At 47.8% G+C, this 17,402-nt stretch overlaps 2 protein-coding genes across 2 annotated transcripts; one reads left to right on the forward strand and one right to left on the reverse strand.

Annotated features, from left to right (window-relative positions):
• The first annotated feature begins 3,833 nt into the window (after window positions 1–3,833).
• Window positions 3,834–4,353, forward strand: LOC131294817 (uncharacterized). Its single transcript, XM_058322862.1, has 2 exons — window positions 3,834–4,073; window positions 4,156–4,353. The coding sequence occupies exons 1-2, from the start codon at window positions 3,834–3,836 to the stop codon at window positions 4,351–4,353; spliced, it is 438 nt and encodes a 145-aa protein (XP_058178845.1).
• A 653-nt stretch (window positions 4,354–5,006) lies between these two features.
• LOC131287815 (protein prickle-like) lies at window positions 5,007–13,946 on the reverse strand. The gene is made up of 8 exons (XM_058316902.1): window positions 12,853–13,946; window positions 10,074–10,983; window positions 7,568–7,681; window positions 7,366–7,494; window positions 7,087–7,290; window positions 6,914–7,011; window positions 5,696–6,843; window positions 5,007–5,617 (listed from the first exon to the last, which is right to left on the reverse strand). The coding sequence occupies exons 1-8, from the start codon at window positions 13,944–13,946 to the stop codon at window positions 5,007–5,009; spliced, it is 4,308 nt and encodes a 1,435-aa protein (XP_058172885.1).
• Between the last annotated feature and the right edge of the window lie 3,456 nt (window positions 13,947–17,402).

A 17,402-nucleotide genomic window follows, 5' to 3' on the forward strand; every position in this document is an offset into this window, starting at 1 on the left:
CATCCCGCCTGAACCGGACCGAACCGATCATCGCGACCCAAACATGGAAAGTGATGAAAAGTGTGGAAAATATTACAAAAAAAAAAGAGTGCTCTGGAGATCCAATGAAAGTGGCCTCCTCAATCAGCACCTCTTCTCCCCCCCACTCCCACCGAGCAAACATTACCCCCCTGAAGGACAAGAAATATGTTTCGGGGTTTAGTTTGGCGAACATGTGGGAGATGTTGTTTCAGATCGGAATAACGATGGCTCGGAAGTGACGAATAATGTGGAACACATGTGGCGTGGCGTGGCGTGTTCCGTAGTTGTTTCGATCGGTGTATTGAAGAGCACAAACTCTGGACCCAAGTTATGAACATAGAAATATGTGCTCTGTGAAGTGTGACTTTATGCAGTGAAACGACCATCGATGTCGTTGTAGACATCTCGATAGTGGAATGGAATTATTATTGATGGATACTACAAAATCTATGGAACAAGTGTCAACACCTCCACCTCCATCAGTGTAGAGTTAGCTAAAGTGAAACGTATAAAGCAATTATAACCATAATGGAATTCAATAAAGCGAAACGTGACAAAGCAAAGCATTTATGTTTGTTTAATCAATTTTCATCGAACGAAAAATCCCTTCTCTTCTGCTGCTGGCTGATAAGAGGAATTGCCAACCCATTCAGAATTGGGCAAATGACATTCGAAAATTCTCTTCACTCCTTATTGTCATGCCTACCCTTTATCGTTTTCCCGTGAGACGCGATAACATTTACTTCCTTTTTTGGGGATCCCGCGCGAAAGCCCTTTTACGGACAGCCGTGGAAGGAATGCCGAGGCCGAATATGCCAAAGATGGCTAACCGATATGAACGATAATGGCATTTGTGTCCTCGATAGAGGCTACAGTCTACAGTCTGTTTCTTATCGCTGCCAATTAACACCGATAAAATATCGCCCTCTTAAATTACAGTTAGAGGTGACGTTGTTATTAGATAGCAATAGCATGGAAAGCGAGCGTAGGGAGGGCGAAAGTGAGATGCACTCTGCTAACGCGTTAGCCTCCCCTATAACGCTATACTGTGTTGCTAAGGATACCTAGGATGCAGGATGGAAGGGGAAATTTTCCATGCGCTCTGATTTTTGGTAATCGATGGTTACATTGATTATCGATGATTACTTTGCCGGAAAATAAAACAAAGCAAAGCGGAAATCTGCTACACAGTTTCATTCAAAGTTTGTAATAGACTTTTTTTTCGAAATTTTCGAATTTTTTCGAAAATTGCAGTTACTCTTGGGAAAGGTGGTGCTGCAACGTGATGAAAATAACCAACACAGAATAAAATCAACAATAAAACTACATCCATAAGGTTAAGCCCAGTAAACGGGCCTTTTACCGGGCCCTGCAAACGGGCCGTGTTACCGGGCCGTGTAAGCGGGTCCTGTTAACGGGTCGTGTCACCGGGCCACGTAAACGGGTCCTGTAAACGAGTCCTGTAAATGGGCAATGTAACCTTGCCCTGTAAACGGACCCTGTAAATTGGCCGTGTTACCGGCCCTGTAACCGGGACCTGTCAACGGGCCCTATAAACAGGCCGTGTTACTAGCCCCTGTAAACGGACCATGTTACCGCCGTGTACCGGGCCCTGTAAACGGGCCGTGTTACCGGGCCCTGTACCCGGGCCATGTAAACGGGCCGTGTTACCGGGCCCTGTAACCGGGCCATGTAAACGGGCTGTGTTACCGGGCCCTGTAAGCGGGCCATATTAGCGCCGTTTACCGGGCCCTGTAAACGGGCCGTGTTACCGGGCCCTGTAAACGGGCCGTGTTACTGGGCCCTGTAAACGGGCCGTGTTACCGGGCCCTGTAAACGGGCACTGTAGCCGAGTCCTGTAACTGGGTCCTGTAACGGGGCCGTGTAACCGGGCCGTTTTACCTAGTCTTATTATAAAAAATCCTTAACGTCACGCTGCAAATCCTAACGCTGCTCCTACTTGGATAAAGTGACGCACTAAAATCGATGCAAAACCACATCTTTGTATGGAAATTCTCTAAACGCTCATCCCATTGCATTGCATTGATCGCCATAGCAATCAGTTTGCTTGGGGAAAATGAAAGGATCGCTATAGCAACCACAGTTGACCTGGGGAAACGTGCTCGATTGGAGAAATGGAAAACTGGTTTTTCAAAATGTTTCTAAATTTTGTAAAATGAAAAGAATAATGACGCCGTTTCCGGGCATTATGCGTTCGATTGATCAGATATATAAAGGAAATACCGGATGAATCTTTCAACATGGTTCCAAAAAATGTGAATCAAATCCGTGTTCAACATGCACGGGCAAGCTCAATTGAATCACTTTGCTGTATCTTTTCTAATACTGGTAATGCACGAACAATTCTTCGAAAGGTTTAAACAAGTTCGAAATGTCACAAAAAAGTAGAAAAATACTTAAAAACAAGTACATATGACAGAAGTGGAATTTTTAATCGCGATCAATTGAACAGGCGTTCACAGTGGCCTAGAACTTCACACGAACGAACGAAAGAATGAAGGTATTGAGTAGACACTTTGAAGCAAATATATTTTTAAATTGATTTGGTTTGTTATGGGACAGTGGGACAACCATTAAGTACCTATGGTTTGGTAAGTACCATTTTGTTAACAACGGGATTCAGAAAATCATCATTCTCACGTGATTTTAAAGTTGAGCATATTTTTCCTTGAAAATACTGTACATACATTTTTTTTCAAACAAAATTAGACACGGTTTTTAAATATGTAATGGCCTGCAGATTATCTTTCTCATACCGGGATTTGGATTTTGCCTCTCTCAGTTTGATACAGGTTCAATCTTTTAACTGGACTGAGGCTTTACCACAACTTTAGTAGATTCTAATGCAAATTCCCCTTTCATCAACATGGGCCCGTGTAACCGGGCCGTTATACCTAGTAAATTATAAATTTTACCACAGCATTGGAAATTATAAAGCCCCCTTGGCAATCCGATGGTTTCAGTTTAGTAGAATATTTTACACATTTTTGCATCTTTTAAATGATCTCAAATTGGTATTCTAACTGGTCGAGTATGATAGTTCGTTAAAACTGCTGTTGGTAGGTACCGAAAATCCGCACAATTGTTGCATCATTTTGCAAATCACGAGCCCCCGAAAAAATGCGCCCTCTCCCCTTTTTTAGGTCCCTTCGCATGGGGCCATACCTCCCGCCATGGATTCCTAAGCGAAGAGGCAGCAAAAGGGGGCGGTATCTGTTTTCAAAATGATTCATGTTCGTACAGGTTTATTCCCATCGTTTGGCGTCTGCCTCTTGTCAGCTGATAATGGGGTTACTTGGTGCTCTGGATTGCGCAAACGCGACCCCCGCAACCGAGATGTTCATTCATAGAATTGGCCGGGCGGTACAAACAAATACGGTAATCGGCGGAACCGCATTGGATGTGTATGTGAGAGAAAACCGCGAACGCGCGCTTCCATACTCCATAAAAGACGCTTCTCGAAAGAGGTGCTGAATCATTGTCGGACGAACCGTCGGAACAGTATCGAGTATCTGATCTATCTGGGAGTGCATCAACCGGAGAATTTGTTTAAAGAAAGCTTCATCGTTATCTTTCAACAGAGTGTTTGGGAACACCTTCGAACGATTGAGGTTGCCGCGGACCAAGTGAGGACCAATATCAAGTGGGTCATTATTTCACAACCTTGCCCAACGCCTCCGTTTGCGAACTGTGAAAAAGAGGTGAAAGTGTAAAACCTAAATTAACGAGCAACGTCTGGCGATCGACCCCCGGGGCAAAGTATGGTTCTAGATACATCACACGAGAGGAATATGGCCACCGGATTCCACACCGTCGGCGTGGGGTCGAGTGCAAGGAAAATGTTGCTCAGTGCCCTCGAGGAAAAACGCCTTGTAGTGGGACTATCTAGTGCGATTCGCAGTTTGGCCACGGAACCGAATAAGTTTTCGTTTTGCTTCTTGGCACCTTCGGAGAATGATGAAAGCGGTGGACACTTGCAGGAGGTGCTACTGGAAGCTTTCTGTTTCGAGCACGACATTTACATCATCCGGGTAGGTTCCGTTAATGTCTTTAACTATGGGGTCATTAATGGGCATTAGATATTAATAAAACAATGCTTACCTCTCTCCGCAGGTGGACAGTGCGGACAAGCTGAGTCGTCTGGTGCAATCACCGGTCATTGCGTCATGTGCGTTGATAAGGAAATTACCTGCCAAAATGGTTCGTCGTATGAATAACGCTTATCGGCGTTCCGAGAGCATCTTAGTCGAACACTGCGAATTGTGCTGGGAAGAACCACATAAACCCGTCGTCAAACTACCGGAAAAGTGAATCCACCATCGACGGAAAGGAATGTAAGCAACACTAATGAACCGGGCAGTCGGCAACGCAAATGCCAAAAGTTTCAACTCAAGCCTACACTAATGGGTGAGAATACACCGGGCACGCACAACATGGATTATAAATTTCTAAACGACGAAGTGATTCCATCAGTTTTGATCAAAAACCGAAGTATTTAAACGGAAACAGCGATTGTTTACAAATTTCTACAATTCGTCGGATTTGGCGGCGCCAGACATCTGACAGTTGCCACAAGTTTACAATACCAGGCTTGAGAGGTTCAAAACAGAAACCATTGACATGTGACGATGGCTGCGTACTTTTTAAAATTTAAATCCAACCCATTTCGCGGTTTACAAAACAGCAAGTATAAATGATAAATGATACTGAGCTAATGAATAAGATTGCAAGTAACATAAGAATGGTAAAAGATAATTACACAATAAAAACTAAAATGATCTAAAGTAATATTTTCTCATTTCGATTAAATACTACTATGTGATATGCGATATATTTTATCTTAACTTTTTAGTTTAATTTAATTTATTGCTTTTAAGTTTAGCGAAGAGTTGCTCCGACAGAAGATATGTAACAATTGGAAACGGAGAGGGGACGACACAACACACTTACTCGGTTGATACTACTTACGATATGATACAATTCTTATTGTCCTTTTCATAGTGCTGGCCACCGATGCCACCGGTGGTGGCCGTCTGTAGTTGCTTTCGTTTTCGCGCACAAACCAGCGAATTGTTTGGCATGTAGTGTATACGCGTGCCTCCATACGAGGTGCGTCGAAGGGGCAGTTCATATACGTCGTCGTCCGCACTGGACGAGCTGGACGAGCAGGTCGAGCAAATGCTGCGCGTGTCGGAATCATCCACCGGCCGTTGTTGCTCCCTGTGACTTGCGTGATGCCGATGGCGATACTTGTCGGTTTCATCTTCCGCTAGCTCGTCATCATCGGAGGCATAATTCCTTTGGCTGGCAGTGTGGCGCCTTCGGCGTGGAGATCGCCTCGTCGACGAGCTACCGTGTCGATCGTGACGATCGTGGCGATCGCCTTGCTGGGATTGCGAATGATGGTGCTGTCGCCTTGACGTGGATGCACTACTCTCATATCGATCGTAATCGGTCCGTTTTTTGGAAGGCTTTGCTGACCGGTTACGCTGACCACTACTGCGCTGGCAGTGACTCTTCGAGCGGGGCAAAGAATCTTGGAAATCTCCCTCGAATCGTACCTCCTTCTTGATCACTATAAAGAAAGAAAGTGAAGGCGCAGGTAAGGATAGTTCATTGATTTTATTGCCAGAACTATTTAACTGGTACGTACCGATTGGCGGAGGCGTAGGAAGCTCCACCACCGAATGGGATGCATCCGAAGCGTTTTGGTTCTGCTCATCCGCATCGTGTCCTAACGTGACGTTTGTGCTACCCCCCATTGTCGTTGGGCTGTTGGAGCTGCTGAAGCTTGGCGATCCCACCTGCACACAGCGGTTCAACTCCGGCATTGAAGAGGTCAGTATCTGAGCTCCAACCGGAGATGATGGGGCTCCCGATTGTGTCTTGCCGGTGGTGGAATTTGTAGCCATGACTGTGGTGATCGTTTCACTACCCGTCCGTTCCGTCTGCCAGTGTTGCTCGAGACTAAGGGAAAGGTCGGTCAGGTCGAGCGGTTGCCGGCTGCGATCTTTGTGCAATAATCGGTTCAATTCTGGTGAACACTGCGGGATGCGATGACGGTTTGTATCGCCGACAACGGCTGGAACCATAAGCCGATCGCTGCTGGCGCGACTACCATGACTTTGTACTTCGTGCTCGTTGGCCGTGGCCGACTCGGTGGCAATGGTGTTGGTGGTGGTGGCAAGAGTGGCGCTGGTGTTGCCCGTAGCCGCCGACAACGACGTGGTAATGCTGGTTGCTGCTGTGTAGCAGGAAAGGGTCATCTCGTCGTTACCGTTGCCATCGGTGAAGTTCTGATCGACCCCACTCCCGACCGCCGAATGTTCTGTGTGCGATGGTGAGTCACGCCGATCATGGTGGCTTCCTTCGGGGCTCCTTAGAGGCTCGGGAGACTTTGGCAGCGATGGCGAAGAGCGGTACGCTTTGGTCGAGCCAGTGTGCTCGTATTCATGGCCGTCCTGCTGATCCTGCTGTTCGGTGTTTCTCGCGCTGCGTAAATGTCCGTGCATCAGGGCAGCTGCAGCCGGTAAGGACCCATCGGATGGTGTCGGTGGTTCTCCCTTGCTGCACGCTATTGAACAGTAAATCTCACCACGTCGCGGTAAAAACGGGCGACCCAGCAACGAACAACGGCACGTACTGCAGGCGAAACACTGATCCGTCGCGTGCCAGTGCTGGCCGTCATGGCTCATCTGACCCTGGTCTACCCCGATCGGCTCGCTACAGTAGTCACAGTACTCGGCAAACATGGCATCGAAGCAATGTAGACAGTACGGTTTGCCATCCCGCATAATGTACCTTTTATAGGAAGAATCAACAAACAACGATTAGAAAAAGCCGCATTGTGGGTAAATTATCCAGTCCCTACCTCTGTCCACCAAGCTGCTTGTCACACTCGAAGCAGGCGAAATGTTTGATATGCCACGCTCTGCCTTCTGCTTCGGTGCATTCGTCGGCCAGAATAATCTGAAAATCGAGAGAGAGGAAATGATAGAAAAATGTGCTGGTAATTGGCCACAAACATCTTTGTCCGAAACTTACCTCATCGCAAGCGGAACAGCGCGGCTTCAGCGTTTCAGCATGATGGCGTCCACAGTAGAGTCGGTTCTCCCGGTGGAAGTAGATCAGATCGACGAGCAGCTCCTTACAGACACAGCAGGCAAAGCAAGCCGGATGCCAGCAGGTGTTCGGTTCGAAGCGGGACGCAAATACCATCATGTCACCGGAGGAAGCACATTCACCGCACTGCGAAAAGAAAGGTCGATCAGATTTATTACGTTCAACGGCAGGACTTTGGTCTGGCCCGACCTATCTACTTACCCGTTCGCAAATCAACGTGGTCGTTATCTGTTTGACTGTGCCGCGTCCCAACGCTTCCCGTTTGCGCTGGGCAGAAAAGAGTTTCAACTCCTTCCGTTCCTCGTCGGTTAGCGAATGGCAATAGCGGACCTAAAATTGAACACAAGAAAGCTTCATTGTTAAGACTGCAAGGCAAGGCAAGGGGACCAACCAAACTATTCACCTCGTTATCGTGCGGTGGAAGCTGTTGGAGCAGCTGCCGAACCCGGTGCCTTTCGCCTATGCTGTTCACATACGGGACCTTATCCTCCGGGATGGCGGAGAAGTAAAGATGAACCTACAATAAACGGTTGAAGAAAAAAAAAAACGGGATTAATTAATAGGTCCAATGTACAGCATTTTATCAACAGTTAGTGTGGTTTCCAGCTACAAAAGGATAATGAAAGCTGCTCCCCGAGTGTACGAACGGACAGGAAGTTGTTGCAACGGTTCCGCTTGTCTTTTTACTCGACTCGGCCGAGGCAAACAGGACTAGATAATCGAAAAGTGATCGGGGCAAAACAGAAATAAAAACCAGGTACGAGTAAAGACCTTTCAATATTGCAGGAAGCAGACACAAATTTCAATGGAGGAAGAAGCAAGGGCCATGATGATAGACTTGATGAAGTCGGGAGTAATTTCTCGTTCCCGGCAGGGACGAAGGGAAAAACGAAGGGCAGCACGCGCATAGGTATTTGCTGCCGTTATGTGCATTTGCATTCGAATTATGCTGCTTTATCGTCGCCATGTTATGCCATGGGTCGAGACGAGCAAGCATATTTTCCATTCATTCGTGCACCCTGTCCTGCCGCCACCAGCCGCCCATTACCGCAAGTACCCGTTCTTTGGTGTTGTTTTTATTTATTAACTATTCATTTGATTTGCTCCGCCGAAGACGCTTAACACTCGGGAGGCGGGAACCGATCCTGATTGCGTGCATTCCCGCCGCCTGTTCCTACTAATCGAAACACATTCGAAATGATTAGACCAGTGTTACCGGGGCCTTTGCTGGGTTTGTCTCACGAAACCACCGAGGAAAGCGGCCTCTGTTGTTGTAATCTGTAGTGCGCGTTTGAAAAAGTTGAAACATAAATAAAGAATCGCGTGCCTTTAGCTGGTCGGTCCGCCGACTCTCGTGATTACGATCAGTTCCCGATCGAAGCTCCAAATCGGGAGCCGTTTCGGAGGTCGTTTCGCTCCGTGTCTCTCACTCGTTCGCTAGATCGGTGCGATCGATAGGTTGGTGGCCAACCCGGCACACCGGCACCGGAAGCAGGTGATATCCATTACCGAAGGGCGCGAAGGCGCAACTACCTGGCCAGTGGCACGGGGCGACAACTCTGCTTCCCCGAGGGCTGACTCCCGTGTGTGCCGAGACGGTAGCAATAACACTTATCTGACGTCTGGGTTGTAATTAGTGTGGGTCCTAGAAGGGGAGGTAGGTCTTGCAACATGCAAGATGCAAAAACTGGATTTATAATTTCCCCTCGATCCGCTCCCGCGCGCCCTCCTCCGACACACGCTAATGCACACTCCCGGAGAGGTGAATGCACCGGTCGTGCCATCGGTGTATGTGCACTTGTGAAGTAAATCCAGCGTGAAGTGTCGCAGCAACACACACTTTGGTCCGGGAGCCGTTGTGTTCCGCCGGCACAGAACACAGTTGTCCCCAACATTCGACTTCGAACGGAACATTCGATCGCGATTTTATCACGAAAGATGTTCGCTTTTTTCACGAGGGCGTAAAACGTTTGATCGGAAAAGATACAAAGAGCCGGTTCAGGAATGGCACACGGTTGGATGGAATAAAATGCGTCACCATTTAGCCAATATGGAGATAACATTCCATGGAATTGCTTCATTGCCGCCGAAGGTTCTTGATCTTTTAATTGTGCGATCGAGGTATTTATACCGGATTAAATCTTAATTTAGTGGCAATCGAGTCGATAAAACCACTCTAAGAACCTTTAGTTGAAATCGAATCGCTATTCCGATGATCCTACAGTTCTTTGCGGCGAAAGTTTCCCATCGTACCACTGTTAACTTCATCTCTTCAGGGTGTTTTCGTCGGGTAATTCCTAACTTTTTTCAGTTACTCATAATTTTACACCCCAGCAGAGTATTTATTACGTTGCCGAACTAGTTTCTTGGGTTGTATATTATTTGGTTGTTCTCCGGTCTACTTCATTCTCTTCGTCTTCCCGCTCGCGTACACTTTCTTTGTGCTATGGCGCTTTGGCGTACCATTTTCATCCGCGGCCATTGCATTGCAGTCTTCTTATTTATTATCTTCGGGGGTAAGAGTACGACCGAGTCGGTCCAAGATGGAAGGAAGGTCCTATCGAACCGCAAAGGCTGCGCGCGGCTCGAGCACGTCGCGTTTGCAGTGTGTAATTATGAAATTCCATCGGCATCGTCGAGTTCACGAGTGCGAAAACCGATCATCTTTCCCCACCATCATCATCATCATCATTGAGCGGTAGCATAAGACAGCCTTGCAGTATACAAAGCGACGTTAAGCCTACTTAGTTCAAGCGAATTTTTGTTAGAATTCAAGTGTTAATGTTTAAAAATCTTCTATCAAGTAATGTGGAGTAAGAATTATTGTCCTACATTGAGAAAGGGATGTTGTTAAGTAGTCGAGGGTTGATTTGAAAGTAAGATATGTAGGTGAAACCTTTGGAACGTACCTGATCCGGTCGTAGTCCTGGCGGAACCCAGGTGTACTCTTCAAGCGCGCAGCCACTATCGTCGTCCGATTGTGAGTAGTTATGGCCTCCCATGCCTCCTCCACCCGCTCCTCCTGCTCCTCCACCCGGTCCAGGTCCTCCGTTGACCACTGCTGCTCCAACAACACCAACCACTCCACCGTTTGCACCGCTTGGGCCTGTGCTGCCTCCAAGAGTTGGTGGACCGGCCGTACCAGGGCCGAGCAGGTGCACCGCTGCTTGCTGGGGATGCACCGGGAAGGGTGGCAATTGATGGGGGATCGAGGGTCCGATTAGCGCGGCCTGGGCCGAGGCGGGCGAGTGATACGGATGGTGGGAAGGCGGCACGATTGAAGGGTATGGTTGTTGCTGCTGGTGGTGGTGGAAGATCGCGCGGGACGAGGGAGCGCCACAAGAGGTCGTTGCGGGCGGCAATCCGTCCGGGAGCTGCTGGGACTGAGGTTGTAGCGGTGGCAGCATATAGCAGTCCGCCGAACCCGGACCGTTCGACAGGGAAAGGGTCATGCCGGCCGTTTGCTGCGAAAGGCCTCCCATTCCTCCGGGCAACGATTGTGGACCGGGTTGATGCTGGTAGTGGATGGGTTGGGGTGGTGGGGGTGGTTTTTCATCGTACAGGGGTGGCGACTGAGGACTACGCAGCGGACTTCGCCCGACATCGTACAGATAAGTTTGCTGCTGATGCTGCTGCGACTGATGATGGTGTTGATGCAGATGATGATTGTGCTGGCGATGATGATCCAGCGATTGTTGCTGATGATGCTGCAGCAGGAGCGGATGCTGCGGGTTTGTCGGGTGCGGACCCGCCAGGGGCTGCTGCATTTGAGGATGCGATTTTTGGTATGGATATGACATTTGTACTGATGAGGTCAACCTGAAACAATAAAAGAAAAACGAAAATCCAAAATAAGTATTCTGTTTTTCACAAGTTCTTCCAAACATGTTTGTTGAAAAGAATTTAAACTGTACTCTAAAGGGAACCAGAGCTTCAAACCTTCACTTTTTTACACAAAATAACCTCTCACATATTCGAAATGGTTGCTCCAACCAGTTTTACAGTATTGGTAAGTTGGTGGATAATTATTTCATCACTGATTCAATCCGAAATCGATTGCTGATAGCCGGAGTCCCGTTTATCCCGTCATGTAACATTTTGCAACCTCGATTCCAAATCCAATTATATCCTTTGCGTCCAATAAAAAAAAACAATCCAAAATTCCTGTTGGATTGAACGATCAGGAACATGTCGATAAAAATACCTTCTTTAACGCTAATTGTCTTCTCAATTAAGAAATCGGCACTGCACATATGAGGGTTTGACGAAATCCGGATTCCACCGTAACCCTACAACACTCCACTGCGTGCTAAAGCCGAAAAAGGGCAATTTCACACACATCAAACCGAGTATTCAATTCAACTCAGCTGTGGATTTTCGATGGAACTCGATTGTAAAACGTGAATGCCGTCCGGGCCTGGTCCGCGAGCCTTTCACTGCACGGAATAAACCGTTTCGCAACTCCTCAGGCGCTCACTTTAATTAAATTCGAGCGTCAGGAAATTAAAAGCCATACGGTTAAGACGGAATATCGTAGGTCTCTGCCGGCGGCGCCTTACCTTGATCGTGAGGTTTACGACGAGTTTCGGCGAGGTTTCTCAAGGACCAGGACGCCACCTCTACGAACGTTACTCGATTTCGAATTGATTACCTATGGTTCGGTGGAGTTGTTTTTCGTTGGTGTGTGACTCATCTTCTTTGTTGCCGATGTTGTTGGAACCTAACGAGGTGCAAATGACCTGCAAACCTTGACAGTTTAACATAATTTGGAATCACAAACTTAAGTCTGTTCTTGAAAGAAACCCAAAACATTCTCAGTGAAGATGGTCAAAACAAACTGAGATTAAAAGACTTTCTTCCTGTGTTTAACCACAACACTTATGGGGGATAAAGATTCGTGTCCGAACAGACAAATTACATGACGTTTATTTTCATTTGTAGGACAATTTAATGTTACCCATACATATCGATGATTCCAATCTTACAAAACTACGGAGCAAAAATCCAACGAATCGAAAGAAACGGTGAAGAGAATAAAGCAAAACCAAACGAACGGTGCAGTCTCACAACATTAAATTGGTCAATTTTCTCCCCGATTTTGAATATTCTCCTTTTCGGCCAGTATCACTTTTTTTTCTGCCCCTCAAACGAAGAAAAGCGCGAAACGAAAACAATGCACCGCAGGTTGTGGATTGCGCGGGAAACGGAGACAGAAAATTTAAATTTTTCGTAATCACCATCATTTACTCCCGGGGAGAACAGAACTCGTGGAGAACTGCCTTTTGCGCAACCCCGAAACGCACCGCGTGTGAACGGAACTCTTGTAATTTCACCGTGGAAACGCGCGATATTGCGAAGGAAAAATAATTTGCCACCAGGGGAAAGGGCACAGCATTGCTAAAAAAATGTTGCCAGGGGTTGTGTGAGATGTCTTTAATGATTTTCTTCGGGCAATGCAGTGCGCCAGAATTAACCTCCCTCCGATGTCATTTGCATGTACCCAACGAAATTCGCAACACCCACGGGTTGTCCCGGGGTTGGGGAAAATCCGGAACATTTCCCTCCGTTTGTTTTTCCAGTTTCGATTCCACGTAGCATGGAGTCTTTCTCCTGCCGCGCGATGTTCATTAGTTTCGTTCCCGGGAGTCGCCCGTCGTGGTTGGAAAATGACCACAAATATTTACTCACTCATTGTTGTGCGGACCGGCGGTTCGGGTCCCGTTGGAAGCTGGCGTGCTGGCTGCTAACGACCCGGTTCCTCTTTCTCCTGCTCCTCCAGGTCCACTTCCACCGGTCGTGGAGGTATTGGGTGGAGAACGACGTGCCGGGAGGTTCGGAAACGACGTCATCGTCGACGACGACGTGGATGATGATGATGGATTGCTGGCGGCACTAATTTGTTGTTGCTGGTGGTGCTGGTGGTGGCTGGTGGCCAAGGTACCGTTGAAGGGAAGTTCCCCCCGGGAGCTTGCGTCGTCGCCGTCCGGTTGGTCAAAGTTAAGCAAACGTAACTCCTCTCCACTCAGATGGAAGGTTCGTCTCATGCCGGGCCGATGGCATTCCAGACGATGGTGCTGCTGCTGCTGTTGCTGTTGTTGCTGCTGCTGGTCATCATGTTCGTTCTGTGGCGACGGTTGACGCGCGTCCACGTTGATGCCACTGTCCGAGCGTTGCTCGTCCGCTTCCACCTCCTCCAGCAGCTCGCCCTCGATCGACGGCGCGTTACCCAAAAGGAACGATTCGTCCAGCACGGTGACGCGCTTCCGCAGGATTCCCGTCACCGGTGCGGCCGCCGGTGATGGTTGGCGGCGGTCGCCCGGGGACGCCATCACCGAGCAGGGCATGGCCAGGTTGGAGCGTGAGGATGCCGACTTTATGACCGGCGACCCTTTGCGGAATCGAAATCCATCATCCGGGAGCACCGAGGACGACGGCGGTGGGACTGGTCGATAATGGGCGGACGGTGTTTGTTTTTTCGTCGGCAAGCCATCCCCTCGCCCACCGGTAGCACCACCACCACCACCCTCCGCGGTGACGGCCATCTGTTTTGCGCTCGCCGCTGCCAGACGCTCCGAGGCGGCTTTGCCGTAGATTTGGCGATAATACTTCTCCTGATTGCCTCCGTACAGAAAGCACACCTTCCACCACTGCTTGGTGAGGGCGGTGCCGCTTCCTCCCACACCACCACCACCACCACCACCGCCGTTTGCATTGTTACTGCTTGCAGACGCCCTCGCACCGCTTGGCGACGCTTTCGTCGGGCTTTCGCCGCCGGCTGTCATTCTTCGATCTTCGCCACTAAAAACACCGAAACTCGAGCAAGGGGTTTGGATGTAAACACTCAGGAAATCATCACGCTTTTAGAGGATTTTCCCACCACGCGCGATTCCAGTTGCACTCGGCGTTTGTCTCTCGGGGTTCGTCGCTTCGCCACCTCGACGAAGTCTATCGTTTGAGAGTTTCGTTTCTGTATCTTCTACACACACACAGACACCCGCGTATGATTCTGTTTATCGTTCAACTTTCGTTCTAGCTGCAGGATACAAACGATGGTGTTTTAAATTCCATTAGCGACGCCACAAGGAAATGTAGAATTTAATGGAGGATCGTGATCGTCTTCGTTAAAAGTGTTGTGTGCGCCGCATGTTTGTTTACGTGTGCGTGGGGGTTTTTTGCCTCTGAAACATTTCGATTCCGGTAACGTTTGATATTTTTCGATGGTAGTAACGAAACAAGCAACGGACAAGCAAATAAAAATCCATCCACCCCTTCCTTCGTACGTATTTGAATCTTTATCATCAATCATCCCGAAAAGAGCCGCACGATTCTCTTGCCCTCAAGAGCGACGCCATTAGGGGAGGTAGAGAGAAGCAACGAAACACGCAACCCTGACGATTCGGGGGACCGAAAATTTGTACAACAAATCACGAGCTTTTATGTACGATCTTAAACGAACAGAACCCTTGTTTGAGCAATCGCGAACATCGCGGAGATATAACTCAAACGATTATGCCGGCCCGAGCGATTACAGCAACCTGCGCCGCGCGTATGCTAATTGGTAGTGGAAGACGGGAGAGCTTTTACGTCGAGCTGAAGATTCCTCCACCCGATCGAAGTGCGATGGAATTTCTTCCAACCGAAGCTCCAAGCCAGCCGACAGTTGGCATGCGTTCGATTCTTTCGGGGGCTCTCGAGCGCTGCGTTGGCTCACTTAAAAGGCTCTTCACAAAGCTCTCTGATTTACATATTGCCCCCGATTGGACGCCATTTGTAGTCCCGGTAGCACTAAATCGGCTGCGATAAAGAATGATGGTGGCGGTCGTGGTTCCACGGGCGAAGAATGTGACGTCGTTCGCCTTCCCTTCGGCGATCGTCCCCTCGCTTCCTCGACCACCATCAACGAACAAAGATACAAATTAAGATCGAGCCATAAAACAGCTCGTAAAGCCCCCACCAGCCATCGCTGCTTCTTCGAAGCGATCTCCAGCGGGAATATGTCTTCGATTCCCGTCGAGTCCCGAAGAAGGAATCGTCGATCCTCTTCGATCCGTGGTCGTGTTCCAATGACGGGAGACGACTGTGTGGTTTTAATTGATCTCCCTCTCGCATTGAGTGAAGTCCAAACTGGCACCAGCGAAACATTCCATCCGTCGGGAAGAACGCGATCGGTGGGCGATTTGATGTCTGTGTTCCAGCTATCCACGCCTCTATTTGTATACCTATCCGCCATACCGCTTTTTTCCTAGCTTTCTCAGCAATATAAAATGCAAATTGTATGTTTATAACCAAAAGAAAAAAACAAACTAGTCTCCTACGAGCGAAGAGGTTGTAAAAGTACGTCCACCTATTCCCGTTCCATTCCACACTGCTAACCATGTATCCGAAACTAATATCGCTCGTAATGAGCTGCAAACAAGCTGTTTGCTCGTGGAGACAGTTTATTTGAATGCCCATTTTACGCATTACTTTTATCCGCCAGCTTTATGCAGCGTCGCGATGAACGTTTTCCGTTTTAGAGTCGATTACTTCCACACTTTTCCACTTCACTACCTTTAACCTTCTGGTTCGTCGCTCAAGCAGCAAATACACTCTAATCTTTCATCCTCAAAATGGGGCTTGTTAGCCAAGGAGACTAACACAACTGTGTCGCATAATTCCGATCAAGCAAAGGTCAGTATTTTTCCTGCAATAAATGGCCGGATGTGAATATGGAATGGTGTTTTTGTTTCTCTCTGTTATCGAACCATAATCCGACCGTAACGCAATGTGGGGTTATGCAAGCTTCCTTTTGCATCTTTCAGATTTGTCAAACACCAAACGTATTAAAAAACTAAAAATCTTGACCTTTCAAAGTATGGCCATGTGCATTTTCTATGTCTCCGACATGGTTTTTGGGCTGTCGACTAAATCGAAATTAATTTCGAAGAGCCAAGTCGTTACGGCGATACAATCAAAATGGATGCATTCAAAACAACGTCATTAATATTTCGAAGTTCAGTTTATTAATCGATTCGAAAAACTAGTTTTTCGCATTACCAATCACTGAATCGGATTAGTTCGAGGTGTTATCGAAAGAGTTGTACAATAAAGGAATCACCACGGTACCATTGAAAGCATCATACTTTTATAATTTTTTCATGCTTGTTCTTCCATCTACTTTTATCGATTGTAGCGAAGCTTCACCTATTTTTCATCTCTGCAGACGGGATGCTGCGAGATCAATCAATTGATCAACCGCAAAAAAAGCAGTTCCATCTATGGCCGGGCGAAGAACGAGCGTTCGCCGTGCAAACGATTCTCATTGGTAAACGCTTGAAAGTGAATGACGGTGCGGTTTCCCTTCTCAATCTTCCATTATTTCGGGGTGTCAGCATCAAAAGATGACGTTTCTTCTATCTAACAACATATAAGAGATTAAACCGGAAAAAGGAATAGCCTTCAGTGCTGGTGATAACTGGTAGAAGGCCAACCAAACCACTCCGTTTGACCCGTGAAGGTTTTTTTGACAGCTCGACAGACGAAATGAACGGTTCACGGACGGCGAGTTCGAAACCAAAAACGGCGAATGGCAAAGCCCTTCCACAGACAGACCAATGATTGATACTGAGGCGAAACACTAAAATGTAGCTACATTCATATGTAAATAACTTAACTGTGGGACTTCCACTAGCCACAAGTCACGAATGATTGAGCTTCGCCTAAGTTTTTACTAAATGGAGCCATAAAACGGGTGTATTTTAAATCAAACAAGCGCCGGAAATGTAACTGGCTGCCGGTTGCCTGCTTTCCTCGTTGGGAGAAAACATAGTTTTCGCCAAGATAAATGATGGTCCCGGAGGTTTTCCGGTTAAAAAAGTCGGCCTGCATATTTTTAGCCGGTTGGACTTTCTTTCGAAACAATCATCCATCAGCGGCGCCACCAACTCGAAGGTGGCTGCTTCATTAGGCTTTCACTCAACAAAACTGAAACCAAAAAGATTCTCTCCAACGAATCCCCCTCCTTTCTTCGGCCCAATTTCCTCCCCCTTTTGGTTTGGAGAAGACCTTCTGCCTTCCGGGCATAAAGTTTACTTTTCTTCAAGTTCACGCAAAACCATTCCCAGACTCGCGAACGGAAGCCGTTAGCGAGTTAGCTTTTTGCTCTTTTGATATTTGTTCAAATAAGCTTCCATTTTATATCGGCTTTCGTTCGATCTTCTCGTCGTTGGAGTGGAGGAGTTTTTCACCCCAGGTTGTTT

Source organism: Anopheles ziemanni, chromosome 2 (genome assembly GCF_943734765.1).
Source record: "Anopheles ziemanni chromosome 2, idAnoZiCoDA_A2_x.2, whole genome shotgun sequence".
Classification (NCBI taxonomy): Eukaryota; Metazoa; Arthropoda; class Insecta; order Diptera; family Culicidae; genus Anopheles; species Anopheles ziemanni.